Source organism: Oryctolagus cuniculus, chromosome 3, assembly GCF_964237555.1.
Source record: "Oryctolagus cuniculus chromosome 3, mOryCun1.1, whole genome shotgun sequence".
Taxonomy (NCBI): Eukaryota; Metazoa; Chordata; class Mammalia; order Lagomorpha; family Leporidae; genus Oryctolagus; species Oryctolagus cuniculus.
In genome coordinates this window covers 22,774,227-22,791,782 of record NC_091434.1, presented here as the reverse complement: position 1 = coordinate 22,791,782, position 17,556 = coordinate 22,774,227, and the positions used below count along the sequence as shown (strand labels likewise).

General features: G+C 47.5%; 1 protein-coding gene across 1 annotated transcript; it reads left to right on the top strand.

Moving 5' to 3' along the window:
* Nucleotides 1-8,659: 8,659 nt before the first annotated feature.
* On the top strand, nucleotides 8,660-10,962 carry RPL37A (ribosomal protein L37a). Its single transcript, XM_002712466.5, has 4 exons — nucleotides 8,660-8,786; nucleotides 9,118-9,246; nucleotides 9,716-9,798; nucleotides 10,721-10,962. The coding sequence occupies exons 1-4, from the start codon at nucleotides 8,784-8,786 to the stop codon at nucleotides 10,782-10,784; spliced, it is 279 nt and encodes a 92-aa protein (XP_002712512.1). The 5' UTR covers nucleotides 8,660-8,783; the 3' UTR covers nucleotides 10,785-10,962.
* The last annotated feature ends 6,594 nt before the right edge of the window (nucleotides 10,963-17,556 follow it).

The following is a 17,556-nucleotide window of genomic DNA, read 5'->3' as shown; positions in this document are numbered from 1 at the left end:
CTTCCATTTGCTGGTTCACCCCAATTGGCCGCAATGGCCTGAGCTGTGCCAATCTGAAGCCAGGAGCCAGGAGCTTCTTCCAGGTCTTCATGTGGGTGCGGGGGCCCAACAACCTGGGCCATCCTCCACTGCTTTTCCAGGCCATAGCAGAGTGCTGGATGGGAAGTGGAGCAGCTGGGACTCGAACCGGTGCCCATATGGAATGTTGGCACTGCAGGCAGAGACTTAGCCTACTGCACCACAGCACCGGCCCCCTTCAGAAATTCTTTTTTAAGAGCTACCTACCTCACCATGTCTACAGGATTCAGTAAAAAAAACACTGGGACTTAACCTACATAGCAATGAAAGAGTTGTCACCCTGGCTGCTCCTTCATTTCGCAGCTCAATCCAGACCCCCAGGACTGTGTTGCCCAGAAGTGTCCATTGAAATGAAGAAAATCTGGGCCCATCTGAGCCCACTCCCGTCCCTGCCACTAGTTGTGGGTCCCGTAAAGGCTGTTACTGAAAGTCCCCTCTGGCCCACAGCACGTGTACCTGCTGCCCTCACCAGGACCCCTAAGTGGCGTCTTGTGTTCCCCGAGTGACCCAGATGATTCTGCCTGTAGGGCTCTTGTCAGGAAGCCTCTGGGAGGCACCAGGGCTCTCTGGCCCTGATCCGCTTGGACTTGAGTTCATCACAGCCTTTTCCTGCTTGGCTTCCAGATGCACCTTTTACTCCATCAGTGAAAGAGCCGAGAAATAGAGCCGGGGAGCCATCCCCTCCTCGCCAGCGCCTCGGTCTGCCTTGTCCGTACCTTCTTCTCTGTTGGCACCCTGATGCGTTCTGATGCTTTATTCCATTGGGTTTTTTGTTTGTTTGTTTTTGCTTGGGGAACAGGAAGAAGTGCAATCTTAGGTTTACCCCATCCTGTCACGTCCCACCAAGTTCAGGATCACCAACAGGTGGCTTGGAAGTCCAAAGTGGCTTGTGTTTTGTGTGGGTTTTGTGTTTTCCTGTGGAGTCTCAGTGAAGGAAATGGATTCCTAATCATAGCAGAGAACACGCAGGGCCTGTGAGTCACAGTCTTTCGGGTACTGTGACAGCAGCAGTTATCGGATTTTGCAACATCCTCTGCCCACGCTGCCCCCCACAACCCCCCTTCACAGGTTTTATTAAGTCCCAGGACCTTCCTTTTTTCTTTTTTTAGCTTCCTCCCTTTTGGAGCTGAAATATAAAATCCAAAAGAGATCATAAACAATTTGTAACTTAACAAAATATTAAAGAATACATTCCAGTGTAGCCATGAGCCAAGGACGTGAAAATGATACCTTCTAGAAGCCTTGCTGTTTTGCCTCTAATACGTAGCTCCACCATCCACCTGGAGCTTATTGTCATTCGGGGGTGAGAGAAGGTGGGGGTCAGTTTTTCCCATATGGAGATGGAGTTATCTCAGCACTACTGGTTGCAAAGACTGCCCTTTCACTCTAGCTCAGTTCTGCCTTGTTTTCAGTATTGATATTGATACAAAATTAACTGACCCAGGAATGTGTGAGTGGGCAAAGTGGGAAAATGAGAGTCCTCGTTCTCCTCTCTCGCACCCCTACCCTCCTTCCAGGAGGTAACAGTTAACATGGATAATTTGGAATGAAGCCATTTGTAACTTAGTCCCTATGCAAATATTTGTAAGCATACATAGAATTTCTTTGAACAAACAGCGTAGCAAATTCTTCATACACAAAACGGCTCATTTCCCATCACATGTCTGGGCAGCGTTTCACACCACTCACCTTACCCCTTCACGGGTTCCGAGGGACTGCTGCCCACTCTGATGGCTGCACTGCCTGTGTAAACACTCCACCAAGTGTCTAACAACAACTCCAACAATCCTAGCTGGGTGCCTGATCCATTTCAGACATGCTGATTCGCAGCCTCCAGGCCTCACCTCCTCTTGCTGAGTGCTCTTGCCTGTGGCCCTGGGCCCACTGGCTTTTGGACACTGCTCTGCAGGGCTCATTCTTGTCTGTTTCACCCGGCCCTTCCATGAAGAGTGGAGGATGTTCAGTGACGTTCAGTGGAGGAACAGCACGGAGGCTGGGACTCGAGGCTAACCCTTTGGTCTCTGGGAACAAGGCTTGCACCCCAGATTTCTATCTTTTTTAAGATTTCTTTTTATTTATTTGAAAGGCAGAGTTACAGAAAGAGGGAGAGAGAGAGAGATCTTCCATCTGTTGATTCACTCCTCCAAATGGCCACAATGGCTGGGGCTGGCCAGGCTGAAGCCAGGAGCCAGGAACTCCATCCAGGTCTTCCATGTGGATGGCAGGGGCCCAAACACTTGGGCTGCCTTCCCAGTTGCATTAGAGGAGAGCTGGATTGGAAATGGAACCACTGGGCTAGGAACTAGTAACCTCCGCTTCTGATGGTCCTGTGATGGGGATGGAGAGTTATTGGCCCAGAGGTAAGACAAATGAAGACTTCGTGAGAGGCGCAGTTCTCCAGTCACTTGGAGCTGGTTTCATGAGTGCTCCTTGTACATCCTCAAGCTAGCTATTTAAAGAGAATTGTTCAGTTTTAACAAAATTGCTCTGAACATGAGCAATTTCCTCTATTATGGAGTGTCTCATTTTCAGCCACTCTACTGCATTCTTACTCATGCATGCTCTCCCTCTCAGAGCCCCTGAAGGCCAGAGACGTGGGAGGCTGTGCAGGGGATGATGTAGGGAGGCAATGCATCTGCTCAATGATGACCCGAATTGGACTTCGGAGCCAGCCGGGAGAGCTCACCTCAGCTCTGCCAGGGCTGCCCTGCAGGAGGCTGGCTGAACTCACCCTCTTCCCAAAGACCAGCTGCCTGGCCAAAAGGCACAGGCTGGAACAGTGATGCCACTAAGCAAGCTTCCTTCTTGGTACTCCTGCCACCTGCCAGTCCGTTAGCACCAATACGAATCCATTTCTATTTGAATGTATAGTTTTCTGGAGAGCTTTGCTGTGGATTCTCTCTCTCTCTCTCTTTTTCTCACATGCGTGCGCGCGTGCACACAGACACACAGACACACACACACACTGCATTTCCCCTCCAGGGAAGGACTTGCTCCCTTGGCTCCTGCTTCCCTTCCATCCTAAGAGGCATAAAGGGGCTCAGAGCCAATGATGAACCAGAGAAAACTCAAGGACACCTTGCATCCTTTGTGGGCCTCAGTGGTGGTCACTGTGACGGTAGAAGGTTCACTGTGCCTAAGCTAGATATTCAGGAGAACAAAGATGGGCATATTTCTAAGGAAAGCGGAAAGCAGATCTAGAAGAAGACTAGACAGGATTGCAAAGGCACCAAGAGGCTTTGAGATGGGCTGGCAGCAGCAGTAGCAGCGTCTTAGCAGTACCAATCATCATGGAGGAAGGCCCACTGGGGGCTTCCTGAGACTTGCTGTAGCCCCCAGGACCTTACCTGGTGCACCATATTCTCTACTCAACTTGCGGCTGAAAAACCAGACTTGGGGATAGGAGTCTGGTCATGCAGTATTGTTTTTAAGATTTATTTATCGGAAAGGCAGAGATACAGAGAGAGAAAAAAGACACACACACGTGCACACACACACAGAGACAGAGAGAGAAACTCCTCCGCTACTTTACTCCCTAGTTGGCTGCAACGGCCAGGGCTGGGCCAGACCAAAGTGAGATGCCAGGAGCCAGGAGCTTTTTCCAGGTCTCCTACATGGCTGCAGGGGCCCAAGGGCTTGGCCATCTTCTACTACTTTCCCAGGCACATTAGCAGGGAGCTGGATCAGAAGTGGAGCAGCCAGGACTTGAACCAATGCCCATATGGGATGCCAACATGGCAGGCTTAACCTATGCCACAGCACCAGCCCCTGGTAATACAGTTAAACAAAGAAAAGAAACAAAACTCCAAACAACTCTAGCCTGGAAGTCACTTACTCGCTGTGAGACTTTGGGAAAGTCATTGACCTCCCCAGGCCCCAGGTTCTGGTTTGGGCCAGATGATAGTTCTGACATAAGTGGACTGACCTTGTAAGGCAGAAAAATTCAGACAAGTAAAACCCTTTGTATGGATGGGCATTGTGGGGCAGCAGGTTAAGCCACATCCTGTGTCAGTGCTGATTCAAGTCCCTGCTACTCCATTTCCCATCCAGCTTCTTGCTAATGTGTGGCCTAAATGCTTGACCTCCCGCTACCCACTGGGAGACCTGGATAGAGTTCTTAATTCCTGGCTTCAGCCTGGCCTAGCCATAGCTGTTGCAGACATCTGGGGAGTGAACCAACAGGTGAAACATTCTCTCTCTCTCATTTGTCACCATTATAGAACACTAGATAACAATTCCAAACTCATCACCATTGATGTCCCAGACTCTGTGCTAGGCCCTAGAATGCAGAGATTGACAGCAGGGAGGCCCCGCCTTCCTGGAGTTCACTTGTAACCTTGGGTGGTGGTGGTGATGGCGATGATGGAGGTGGTTGTCTTAAACAGACTATCAGGACTGGCATTGTGGCACAGCAGGTTACGCTGCTGCTGCAATGAAGCCAGCATCACATATGGGCACTGGTTCAAGACTTGGCTATTCCACTTCCAATCCAGCTCCTTGCTAAGGTGCCTGGGAAAGCAATGGAGAATGGCCCAAGTGCTTGGGCCCCTGCTATCCTCAAAGAGACCTGGATGGGGTTCCAGGCTCCTGGCTTCAGCCTGGCCCAGCCCTGGCCATTGCAGCCATTTGGGGAATGAACATGTGGATGGGAGATCTCTGTCTCTCCCTCTATGTCTCTGTCACTCTGCCTTTCAAATAATAAATACATAAATATTTTTTAAAAAAGACTTTTTTAAGAGCAGTTTTAGATTTCAAAAAAGATGAGGTGGTATGGTTCCTGTATACCCTCTCAAACAACTCCCCTTTTATAAACGTCCTATGTTAGTATGCTGTGTGTGTAAGAAGTGATGAGACAGAATCGTCACATTGTTAGGTACTGATGTCCACAGTGTATTTAGATCTGAGTTTCCACCTGGCGTCTTTCTTCCAGGGTCCCATCCAGGAGCACACGTGACGTTTCCTCCCCGCCCCCTCGGGCTCCTGGCAGTGACAGTGCCTCAGACTCTCCTTGTTTGGATGACCTTGACTGTTTCGAGGGGTCCTGGTCAGGTGTTTTGTAGATTGTCCCTCTTGTTGGAACGTGATGCTTTGTTTCATGATTAGCCTGGAGATAGGGGTTTGGGAGGAAGACCACAGAGGCAGAGGGACATCCCAAGGTCACAGATGGCCAGCACAACTTGTCCATGACGACGTTCACTTGGTGACCTGGCTGGGGCGGGGCGTGTCAGCTCTGTCCCCTGTAAACCTGCTCTTCTCCCCTTTCCCTGCTGCCCTCTGTGGCAGGAAGTCCGTCGGCACAGCCCTGGCCTGAGGACCAGGGAGCTGTCCCTTCCTTTCTTAGGGGCAGAGGACCCATCCACAGAAAGATCTGTTTGTCACCTATTTATTTATTCAGTCAATCAACCGTGGACTCGGGGACATTTATTTTATACTTTGGGCTATAAATAAATAGTACCGTATTCACTGCTCGACTGTTTGCAGCTTTAGGAGGCAGGTGGTTAAGATGCTACTTGGGATGCCCACATCCCTACTGCACTGTTTTCCTGTGCTTCCAATTCCAACTTCCTGCTACGTGTACCCTGGGAGGCAGCAGGTAATGGCTCAAGTAGTTGGGTCTTTGCCATCCACGTAGGCTCCTGGCTTTGGTCTGGCCCAGCCCCAGCTGTTGCAGGCATTTGGAGAGTGAACCAGTAGATGGAAGATCTCTCTGTCTCTTGTCTCTCTGCTTTTCAAATAAATAAATTTAAGAAGTGTTGTTTCCAGCAATGGATAGTGGAAGCTTGGGTCCTATGTCTCTTTGACAAACCCCCATCAAGGTAAGGTTTCCTGGCTTATTGAAGTTGTCCTTATTTTCTGGCAATCCCAGATGCTCCAGGCTCATCTTGCATGTTTTCTGCTGCAGTCCTAGAATCAGTCACTTCTCCAGGGAACCGTGGTTCCTTTTTTGGAGTCTGGTATTGGAAACCAAGGTCTGGTTGCTGTGTATACTTGTTGCTACTGGAGTTTTTAGGTTTTTTATTTTTAATGATTGTTTTTCAGATTACAAAAGAAATTCATGTTTATGATAAAAGATAATTAGAAAATGCAGAAATGTATACAGAAACAAAATCAATTTATTCCCACTGCCATCAAAACGTAGACCTTTTTGCTGCTATTCCTCCTTTGGATTTACACAGCCAGGGCTGGAGCCACAGACTGGGAAGGACAATGGGAGAACTACAGATGCATCCCAACTTGGTACAGGGTTACATCCAGATAAGCCCATTGCAAACTACAACCACCCTAAATCGAAAATGCACTGAATAGACTTAACCCACAGAACATCACTGCTCAGCCTTACAGCACGTGGCACACTGTCAATTGTTCCTCTTCCTGATTGCAGGGAGGATGGAGATGTGGCTCAGCATCACCCGTGAAGTATGGTTTCTGCAAATGTGTGTGACTTCTGCACCATCATAAAGTGGCAACATTGTGAAGTTGAACCCTTGCACATCTGGAATCCTTTGTCCTTTGGTGATGACACAAATTGTATGGCCACTCATTGCCCCAGCAGCACTCGAAGTACAGAGGCTCTTCCTGGAACCACAGAAAAGAAGACCGGGATGGACTGCAGCGCTCACTTGCCAGCAGGCTGCAGACCTTGGGATGCTGGCAGCATGGTCCTGTCCATGTTCCAGGGCCTCGGAACGAGGGAAGCCAAGGGTGGAATTCTCAGCTGGAGGCTGAAAGCCAGGGGACCAGTAAGGGGCGGATGCTGCAAGCCCTGGATTCTAAACACCAGCAACTGATGTCCAAGGTGGGAATCAGTGTGTCCCAGCCTTCTCAGATGGGGGTGGCGGGGTGGGGGAGTGGGGCAGGGAGCCAGCACAATTCACTTTCTGTATTTATTCTTTTGAGACCTCCAGCCAACTGCAACTGATGGTCTTCCTACCTAATCCACTCTGACCCACCTGCTAATCTCATTTGAAAACACCCTCACAAATGCATCCAAAAGAATGCTTTGCCAGGTTTCTAGGCACTCCTTAATCCAGTCAAGCTGATGCTATAAAATTAACCATCACAAGAGAACACATGCAGAATTATTTGAGGTAATTCATTTTAAGCTGTGTGAACTGAACCTACTTGTGGCCAGAATTCTACTGAAAACATAGCCAGGTATTCCCACAATGCCTTTCAGCCGTCATGGTCTTTCCTGGCCCTTAAATCATGGATTCTCGTACACTCTTATTCTAAGAGTCTTTTTTATTTTTAGAGATATATTTATTTATTTGAAAGGCAGAGTTACACAGAGAGGGATCTTCCATCCTTTGCTTCACTTCCCAAGTGGCCTCAACAGCCAGGGCTAGACCAGGCTGAAGCCAGGAACCAGGAGTTTCATCTAAGTACTTGGGCCATTTTCTGCTGTTTTCCCAGGTGCATTAGCAGGGAGCTGGATAGAGAGCAGAGCAGCCAGGACACCAGCAGGTGCCCACCTGGGATGCCAGCATTGCAGCAGTGGCTTAATCCACTAGGCCACAATGCTGGCCCCTGAAATAGTTCTCTGAGCATCTTCTCTTCTGTCCTAGCCATCTGGCAGGGTAACTTTCTAGTCAGCTCTCTGAATCCCTGCACTCCTCTTCTGTGACTCAACCAACCGCGGACTGAAAATATTGAGAGAGGAAACACTGCAGTCTTTGTTTCCCCCCGTGACTATTTGCATAGCACGTACATTGTACTGGGAGTTATAAATCACCCAGAGATGATGTAACGTGCACAAGAGGATGTATATAGGTGAGTGCAAATACTACACTATTTTATAGAAGGGACTTCACCATCCTCGGACTTTGGTACCCAAGGAGGTCCTGGAACCGATTACCAATTACCACCCCTCCACCCCCCAAGGAGTGGCTGTGATGTCATTTGCCTGGCAAGAAGCCTGGCTGTCCTCTGCTGCCCCTGGAAGGGTGGACAATAGATTGTGGTTAGACAATAGAGTGTGGCGAGCCCTTGGCGTGGAGCCTGGAGCAGGAACCTGCCTGACAGCCTAGGGTGATGCGGGGGGCGGGTGGGGGGCAGCTGGTGAGAACCGGGGGCCCCAGAGAGCGGCTGCAAAACGGAACTTGACCGTGATGTGGACCCCTCCCCAGCCTTCGACTCTGGGACTTCGCTTAGCGAACCGCAGGCCCTCCCCCGTTAAGCCCAGGGGACACCTGCCTTTCCCTGGAAAACTTGGAGCTCGTGAATGCGGTTACACGACCGTCTCCCGGCTGCCCTGCAACTTGTTCCGATCTTGTCACCACTAACGCCAGCATCCCGCACAGGGGCAGCTGCTCCCAGAAAGGATACGACATGGGGAAAGCAATGAGATTTGGAGTCACAAATGTTAAGATTTAAGCACTTCTCTAAGCCACCTGACAGCAGGCAAGCCACTTAAGATCTGACTCCGGTTCCTTGACCTCAAAATGAAGAAAATGGTACTGCTCGGCAAGATTTTGAGGTAAGCGCAACACAATGTGGCTGCGCTGCCCGCTTGGGTTCCCCGTCGCTACAGTTTTTGAAGCGGGGCGGCTACGCCAAACATTTCCCGGCAGGCAGCGGGGAAACCTCCAGACCATAGAGATCGGTTCCTAGATAGGCCTCCCCGCGCCACTTCCGCTTGCCGGCCTAAAATCGCGCCTGCGCGCGACTTCTCTTCCTCTCTGGGCTTGGACCTAGGTGGCGGCGCTATGGTGAGAATCCTGTCTCTTGCGGCCTGGATCGCTATCCCCCGGCATCTGCTCCTTGCTGGGCTCTTTCGCCCTCATTGGCCTCTGCTGGTCTGCCCTGTCCCATGCCCTCCCCGGAGTCCGGGGGTGCTGTCCCAGGCGAAGGGGCGGGGGCGGCCGGGGCCACCCAGGCCGGATTAATATGGGGCCGGCACTGGGCGCTGGTTTTACCAGGTTGATGTGCGGCAGTCCAGGTCATGGCGGGGTTGAGGTGGAGGGGCGTTGTGTGGGGGTGCTGGAACCTGGATCGCACCCCTGAATGTCGCTGGTTTGTCTGGCTCCTCACTTTGAACAGGCGAAACGCACCAAGAAGGTCGGGATCGTGGGTAAATACGGGACCCGCTATGGCGCCTCCCTCCGGAAGATGGTGAAGAAGATTGAGATCAGCCAGCATGCCAAGTACACTTGCTCCTTCTGCGGCAAAGTAAGGGGGTCTCTCGGGGGGCGGGGGGCAGGGGGCGGCCTCCGCCGGAGGCAGCTTGGGAACGGTGAGCGGTTAGAATTGCGGGTGCGGATGACTGTCAGTTGTGAGAGTGTCTCATTTAGAGGGGGAAAAAGGATAGCCTTGCGCCCCAAACATGTTTGGGAAGTGAATCGGTGTTGTCGGGTGGGTGCCAAGCCCCAGAGGTCTGTGCGTGGATCTGAAGGGCATCCTGCGTGTTGAGTAAGTGGAGGCTCGCTGTGGGCGCGAGTGCTGCCTCGTAGCAGTCAGTGGTTTCGGGGAGGGGTCTTTGATTCACTAGGATTGCAAGTTTCGCACTGGTGAGCTAAAGGGGTTTGGGAGCTTACCATACCCGCGTAAAACAGCACGAGGTTGGGTTGTCTCTGGAGGTTGGGGCTCCCGAAAGCCTCGAAGGCTTGATTGACGGTGACAATTACTTCTCCCCGAGTAGACCAAGATGAAGAGACGAGCCGTGGGGATCTGGCACTGTGGCTCCTGCATGAAAACAGTGGCTGGTGGTGCCTGGACATACAAGTGAGTCCGTTTCTGGCGTTGGGATAATATGGGCCACGAAGGGGCGGTGTCGGGATTGGCTGGGTGGGCCACTTTAACTTGCACAGGACTGAGAAAGTGGGGATGCCTTTAGTGTCTTAGGGGCTTTTAGAATTTCAGGTTATTTTCAGTTACTCTAACAAAACCCGGCATTGGGGTCATGGTCCGTTGTGGGGCTGAATCTTTACTGAACCTTGGCTTGCGCTGGGAATTGGTTTAAAAGCTGTAATTAGGAACTTGAGGCCGTTGGGGTCCCCACACCTTTGTGTTGTGGGGACCTCTTCAGCTTTGTGACCTGACAGCCGAGTGACATCACTCAGATGAGGCCGCCTCCGTGTCTGCTGGTTGTCACTGTTTTGACTCTTAAGCTTGCCCATTTCTAGAAATTGAAGGCCTCTTAGAAGTGTCAGCTGACTTGAAGTCTAGGGGTCTGAGGCTTCCCTTACCCAGTTCCCAGACCCACTTTATCTTACTCGCTTTAGAAAGGCACCGACAAGCAGAAATCTGGCGCCCACTGGTAGATCACTCCCCAGATGCTGGTAACGGCCAGATCTGGACCAGGCAAAAACCAGGAGCTGGGAACTCAATCCCGGTTTCCTGTGTGGAGGGCAGGGTCCCAACAACTTGAGTCCAGGTGCTGTGATAATGGAATGTGGTGTCCCCAAAGGGGTGCTTCACCACTTGGCCAAACACCTGCTCCTGAATAATAACTGCAATTAAATGTTTGGCTTAATTACATCAAATTGTCAATAGAGCAATCTGTATCTTGGTATAATTTTTCTTTTAGGAGAAGTTTTCAGAGATCCTAATACAAGCTTGTAACATTAAGATGGGGCAGGTTTGCTTATTTGCCGTTTTACATTAACATGATTAATTATGTTGGAAACTGGATTTGTCTTAACAGCACCACTTCTGCCGTCACAGTGAAGTCTGCGATCAGAAGACTGAAAGAATTGAAAGACCAGTAGAGGTGCCATATGAGACATCAGCAGCCTATAATAAATGGGTTAATTTATATAACAAAATCGCCTTGGTTGTTTTAATCAAATGATGTGATTTACATTGTGTTAGTGCTGATGTGGGTTACAATCCAATCTTTTCAAAAGTCAGTGGAGACAATAAAGCCATGAGAATATATGAGCCTTACAGGTTAGGTGTGTGTCTTGGGCTTTCTTATCATTCTGTTCTTGCTAGGTTGACTTTTGAGATGATTTGTAAGATTGGTTTATTTATTTGAGTTATATACAGAGAGGTCTAAGTGGAGCAGCTGGGACTCGAACCGGTGCCCATGTGGGGTGCCAGTGCTTCAGGTGATGGCTTTACCCAATAGGCCATAGCGCTGTTTTGTCATCTTCAGAAAACAGATAATTGGAATTTTACAGCATATTTTGCACATAAAGATTAACAGGATAGAAATTCAATTTAATATAGATGGCTACTTAAATGAAATTCTTTGGAGGGATTAATTGGTTAAAGTTACATCCTTTTTTAGGCACTTTTTATTCAGTTCACTAATTCTGATTTGCCTGTTAAGCTTTTCTCAACCATGCTTATGTACACATTTGTGATCTGGACTTAGGGTCAGCAATGTCAATGTCTGTGCTTTATCCACACCAAAAAAGGCAAGTTAATACAAACAGGTTTCCTTTACCATTAGGGGTTATATAAAAACCTTTGGCTCCTTGTGGGCTGTCCCCTATCTGCCCGTTACTGATTTTAGATTATACAAAGGCCCTTGCAAACATTGTCCAGCACTTAATCTGTTGCAGACATCACCACAAGCAGATAGCCAGACTTATTTATTTGAAAGGCAGAGTACCAGCTCCAGCCATTGCAGCCATTTGTGGAGTGAATCTGTGGATGGAAGATCTCCCTGTTACCTCTCTAGCTCTGACTTTCAAATAAATCTAAAAGCCACCAACTTCTTGGCAAAACTGCCTGGATATTTGTGTAGTTTGTGCAATGGCTGGTGGTAGAGTGTCCAGGGGATCTTCAAAAGGCTCATGGAGGGGCTAGTGCTGCAGCTTAGCTGGTTAGCCTGTTTATATGGAAATCTTAAAACATTCTTGATTGTTGTGGGCCCATTGTATCACTGAGCTAGCAGACATGAAAGGTAGTCACCTTTACCACCAGCCCTGGATTATCTGCCTTGTGTAGACTGTAACCATTGTTTCCCTTGACCTGCGACTTCTCGGTGGGTGCAGTAAATTGGAGATAACCAATAGTTCTGGCAGATGAGAAAGAGGGGGGTCATTGAGAGTAGCTGTGGGTAGACTTAAAAGGAGGCTACTGCTCCATCAGTGTACTTTCTGAGGCCTAGTAACCCTACTCCACTTGTGGCTCAGGCTAGTGGATAAGTCTCCCACTCATCCTGGAGAGCTTCTCTTGATTTCTCTCCTTTACGGTGTTGTATGTAGCCCTTTTGTTAACCGCCCCTTGGTTACCCTAATTGAGTATATATGTATTTTTTGCCACAATCATCAAATTGGGAGTTTCACAGCATTCTTTTTTTTTTTTTTTTAAAGATTTATTTATTTGAAAAGTAAAATTAGGGATTGATCTTCCATCCACTAGTTCACTCCCCAAATGGCTGCAACTGGGCCAGGCTGAAGCCTGGAGCTTGGAACTCAATCCTGGTCACCCACATGGGTGGCAGGGTCTCAAGTACTTGTGCTTTTCCCAGGAGTTTTAGCAGGGAGCTAGATGAGAAGTCGAATAACTTTAATCAGTACTCATGGAATGCTGGCTTTACAGGTTGTGACTTAACTTGCTATGCCAACCCCATGGTAATCTTTGACATTTCTAGAGCTGAGTTCATATCTTCTTTTTTTTTTTTTTTTTTTTTTTTGACAGGTAGAGTTAGACAGTGAGAAAGAGAGAAAGGTCTTCCTTCCATTGGTTTACCCCCTAAATGGCCGTTATGGCCAGCGTGCTGCACCAGTCTGAAGCCAGGAGCCAGGTGCTTCCTCCTGGTCTCCCATGCAGGTGCAGGGCCCAAGCACTTGGGCCATCCTCCACTGCCTTCCCGGGCTACAGCAGAGAGCGGGACTGGAAGAGGAGCAACTGGGATAGAACCCAGAGTACCGCCGCCACAGGCAGAGGATTAGCCTAGTGAGCCGCGGTGCCAGCCCAGAATTCGTATCTTCTAAATATGTTCCCCGTTGTATGTCTGCAATTCTTTCCTTTTCTTTATATTCTATAATAGCCATTATTTTTGTCTCTTGAAGACTCTTCCTTTAACAGCTTACCTCCTATACTACATTTGGTTTTGGTGGGGCTACCAATAACAAGATCCTTTTCTTTGGCCAAAAGCAGGATGGCCATGGGACACAAATGGATAAAATTGACCACACAATTGATTTCTTCTGGGAATTTGTGAATTGGGCAGAGTTACACAGGGAGAAGAGAGTGGCTGTTTAGAATGGAGTCTTTGAGGAGACGAACTCTAAAGAAATAGTCCATGCATTTCTGCCTCTAAGATTCTCTTTTGCCTGGGTATTAGCTCTTCATTCAGTTTAGTGAAAGACCAGTATAAAGTGAGACTCCAGAGGGCTCCCCCCTAGGAGCAGAATTGAACACAGAGTAAACACCCTTATTGAGAAGATGAGTTCCAAACCATCTTGATCCATAGTTGGGTTTAATCTGGAATGATTGGTTCCCTGTCTACAAGAAACAAATATAAAAGAATCTCATAAAATAAATTCTTACACTGAAAATAATAAGTAGGAATTCCATGGATGGATTTAACATCAAATTAGATACAGTTTGAGAATCAAATAGCATAGAAGGATAAGCAAAGGAAAGTATCCAGAAAACACAGAAAGCAAAAGAACGAAGTGTAAGACCTGGGGGCTAAGGCGAAGAGACAAGTGTACATGTAATGGAGTTGAAGGGAAAAGGAGAGGTGATACTGGCTACGAATTTTCTTAAACCAATGAAAGATTTACCCTACAGATTCAAGAATCCCTATACTCCTTAGGCAAAAGGAAAGAACCCTCACACCTAAGAATCTCGTAGTAGTATGGAATACCAAAGAAGAGGAATATCTGAAAGCTACTAGAAACAAGGAGCAACACTGAGACTCAGCCTCTACAGCAGTGGAAATCCAGAAGACAGTAGACATAGATGCTTGCGGTCTTTCCTGTTCTGTACTTTTTCACCTTAGAATATACAGGTGGAATAAAGACAGTGTCCAGCAGCAACACAATACTAACAGAATTTATCATCAGCATACTCACACAGGGAGTAAATGATCCGTGGACTGACTTGAAGACTGACAGGAGTAAACAAAAGGGAAGTGAGTAAGGAATGCAGTGACCACGGGTGGCATACGTCTGCGGTGAATGACAGGATAATAGAATGGATTACACAAACTGCATATGGATCGGGAAAGAGGGTAAAGTGTGTTAACATGTTCTGAAGTGGTTGGATTGTTCAGGAAGGGGTTGAACTATAAATATATGTTGTAACCTCTGGTTATCATTAAAAGTATGGAAAACAACGTATAACTAATATGAATCCTGCAGAGAGAGAATTCAAAGCACTCAGAAGAGGGAGGAAAAGAACTGGCGAGACAAATAGGACATAGTAAGGCAGTAGATTTGAACATACCTGTATACACATACATGTAAATACATATATAAGTGTGTCAATAATATTGCAGGGGCCAGCACTGTGGCACAACAGAGCAAGCCACTGTCTGCAGTGCCAGCATCCCATGTGGACGCTGATTCAAGTCCCTGCTGCTCCATTTCTCATCCAGCTCCCTGCTAATGCTCCTGGGAAAAGCAGCGGAAGATGGCCAAATTGTAAGGCCCCTGCACGCATGTGGGAGACCTGGAATAAGCTCCTGGCTCCTGACTTCAGCCTGACCCAGCCCTGGCTATTGCAGCCATCTAGAGGAGTGAACCAGCATATAGAACATTCATATTATCTCTCTCTCTCTGACTTTCAAATAAATAATTTTTTTAAAAAAATATACAACATGAAAATGCTAATTCATGTAATAAAATCTATGTTATTAGCTGAAAAAGTGGATTTTAAGATACAAAAATGTTTAAAGACACGCAGGATGTTGAAATTGTTAAACTTACAGAAAAATGTGTGCATGATTTTTCAGCATTTCTGGGCCATTGACAAAGGTATAAAACACTAGATAAGAAGGTGGTGATGGCTCTGAACATGTTCTTGAGGGGAGACTTGAAGAGTTAGTTGAAGAACATAGAGAAACACTGACGAGAAAATCAGGTGAGCTCAGAAGACCTGTGGACAGCACTGCCAGTGTACAAGGCGACCCAGCAAGCTGGGGTTGTTAGAAGCTAGAAAACACATGAACGTCTCAACTTCTGTATCATAGTTATCTCTGAAACAAAGACTTAAAAACTCGAGAAATGTTTCAGTGCTCATGAGGAAGCAGTAATAGATGTGAAACACACACACGCTTGCACAAAACCCAAAAAGCTCGCTGCACTGGAACTTCTGTCTGTGATTTGTTTTCTGTAACAAGCCTGCAGCTCCACTCTTTCCCGAATTGTCTTTAAACATTGATGGATTTCTAAAATGCCAACAGGGGAAAACAGTCATCGTTGGTGCACATACCTCACTATATTCATAACTTGCTTTGTCTATTGACTTTGGAAAATTGCCTTCATGAGATGTCACCATGGAATCAATAGTTCCACTAGTTTTCAAAGATTTGTATAGTATGCTTTGGACTCGGAACCTGATGGGTTCACATAAATTCTCTGGGAACCTAATCTGTAAATCAGGAAAGTGTTTCTCTGCAGATTTTATTTGTGACGAACAAAAAATTGGCAAACATGTATTGGCTGCAAGTAACACATATAACGCTAGGGGGTGACAGAGTGTCAACAAGAGAGGCACATAGCCTGACCAGAATAAGTGCAACGCTTGGAGGTTCAGCTTAAGGGTACATGTGATAGGAGCTTGTGTAAAATTAAAGTTTAGCAGAAAGTTATTCTAAAGATTCATATCCATAATGTCACCATTAAAGCTAAGGCAAATTAAAAACAAAAGTAAATTTCAGGACTTCTGGGACAAACACACTAATACCTAATTAAGATGAACTTGGGTGTATTTTCTAGGATATGCTAATTAGAAACTATTCGTGTTTTCATTTTATTGCTAATGTTAAAAACTATACTTGTTGTGAAACTGTAGCTTCTAGGACTGGCATTGTGGCATAATCGGTTTAAACCATAGCCTATGACAACGGCATCCCATATCAGAGCATTGGTTTGAGTCCTGGCTGCTCCACTTCCAATCTAACTCCCTGCTAATGTGCCTGGGAAAGTAGGGGAAGATGGCCCAAGTATATTTGGGTCTCTGTCACCCATGTGGGAGATCTAGATGGAGTTCCTGGATCCTTCTGGCTTTGGCCTGGCTGAAAGTTGAGTCCATTTGGGGAGTGAGCCAGTGGATGAAAGATCTTTCTCTGCCAATCTGCCTTTCAAATAAATAAGTCTTAAAGTTTCTACAGCAATAGAGCATAATTCGAGTATGTTTGAGTACACTTTTATTAAGGATTTCTTAAATTAGGGCATGCAGGTCTCAGCAGTTTCAGGATTTTCAAAAAATTTCCCTCTAAACATATCAGTTCAGGAGGAAAGTCTTAAATACACCTTCATAAACACTGAACTTTGAATTCTTTTTAAAAAAGATTTATTTTTATTTATTGGAAAGGCAGAGCAGCAGACAGAGCAAGAGCCAGAGACAGAGGGAGATGGTCCATCTGCTGTTTCATTCCCTGATTGGCTGCAACAGTCAGGGCTGGGCCCAGTTGAAGCCAGGATCCTGGAACTCCATCTGTGCCTCCCATGGAGGTGGCCGGGGCCCAGGCACTTTTCCAGGTGCATCAGCAAGGAGCTGGACTGGAAGTGGAGCAACATGGATTCTAACCAGCGCTCATGTAGGATGCAGTGTCACAGGCCGCAGCTTAACTCGGGCCACAAGGCCAGCCCCTGAACTTTGTAACCCAATAACTAGAGAACAAAGACACAAACCAAAGGGGGAGGCCAAGTGACAGCTCAGACCCTGTAAGGGGAGTGCAAGGTCACACCGATGAGACATCTTTATGGTGCTACTCTTGGACATAGCTCCACAGACTTGGCAGAAGGCCAGTAGGACAGGGGCATCTTTCTGTCAGGTGCAGGCACTGTGCACATACGTGACGTGCATGCACACATATGCTCACACTCATGAAATGCTGTAGTTTGTTAGGGTCAAAGAGCTGTGTCATAGGGGAGAGTTGGGTTTCCACTTCTACTCCCTCCTGTTCTTTCTTCTGTTTTTATTGAGAGCTTCACCCTTGCCCAAGCAACTATTCTGTTAAATTGCTAATTCAAGGCTGTTCTGTTCAATATACTTTCCTTGCTTCAGGGTCTCAGTGGTGATGAGAACTGGAAAGTTTATTAGAAATACGTAGCATGGAGGGGGAATAGATTATGGTGCAGCAGGCTAAGCCTCCACTTGAGACCCCCTCATCCCATACCCAAGTGCCTGGTTTGAGTCCCCGCTATTCTGGGCTTCTGATCCAACTTGTTGCTAATGTGTCTGGGAGGCAGTGGACGATCGCCAAAGTTCTTGGATTCCTGCCACCCATGGGAGACCTGGATGGAGTTTCTGGGTCCTGGGTTTCGGCCTGGACCTAACCAAATGTTGTAGGCATTTGGGAGAACGGATGGAAGCTGTCTCTCTTTTTCTCTCTCCCTCTTTCTCTGA

Coding starts and splice junctions, on each gene's coding strand:
- RPL37A (XM_002712466.5), top strand. Junction 9,247..9,715: donor CTTGCTCCTTCTGCGGCAAA/GTAAGGGGGTCT, acceptor CTCCCCGAGTAG/ACCAAGATGAAGAGACGAGC. Junction 9,799..10,720: donor GGTGGTGCCTGGACATACAA/GTGAGTCCGTTT, acceptor TTGTCTTAACAG/CACCACTTCTGCCGTCACAG.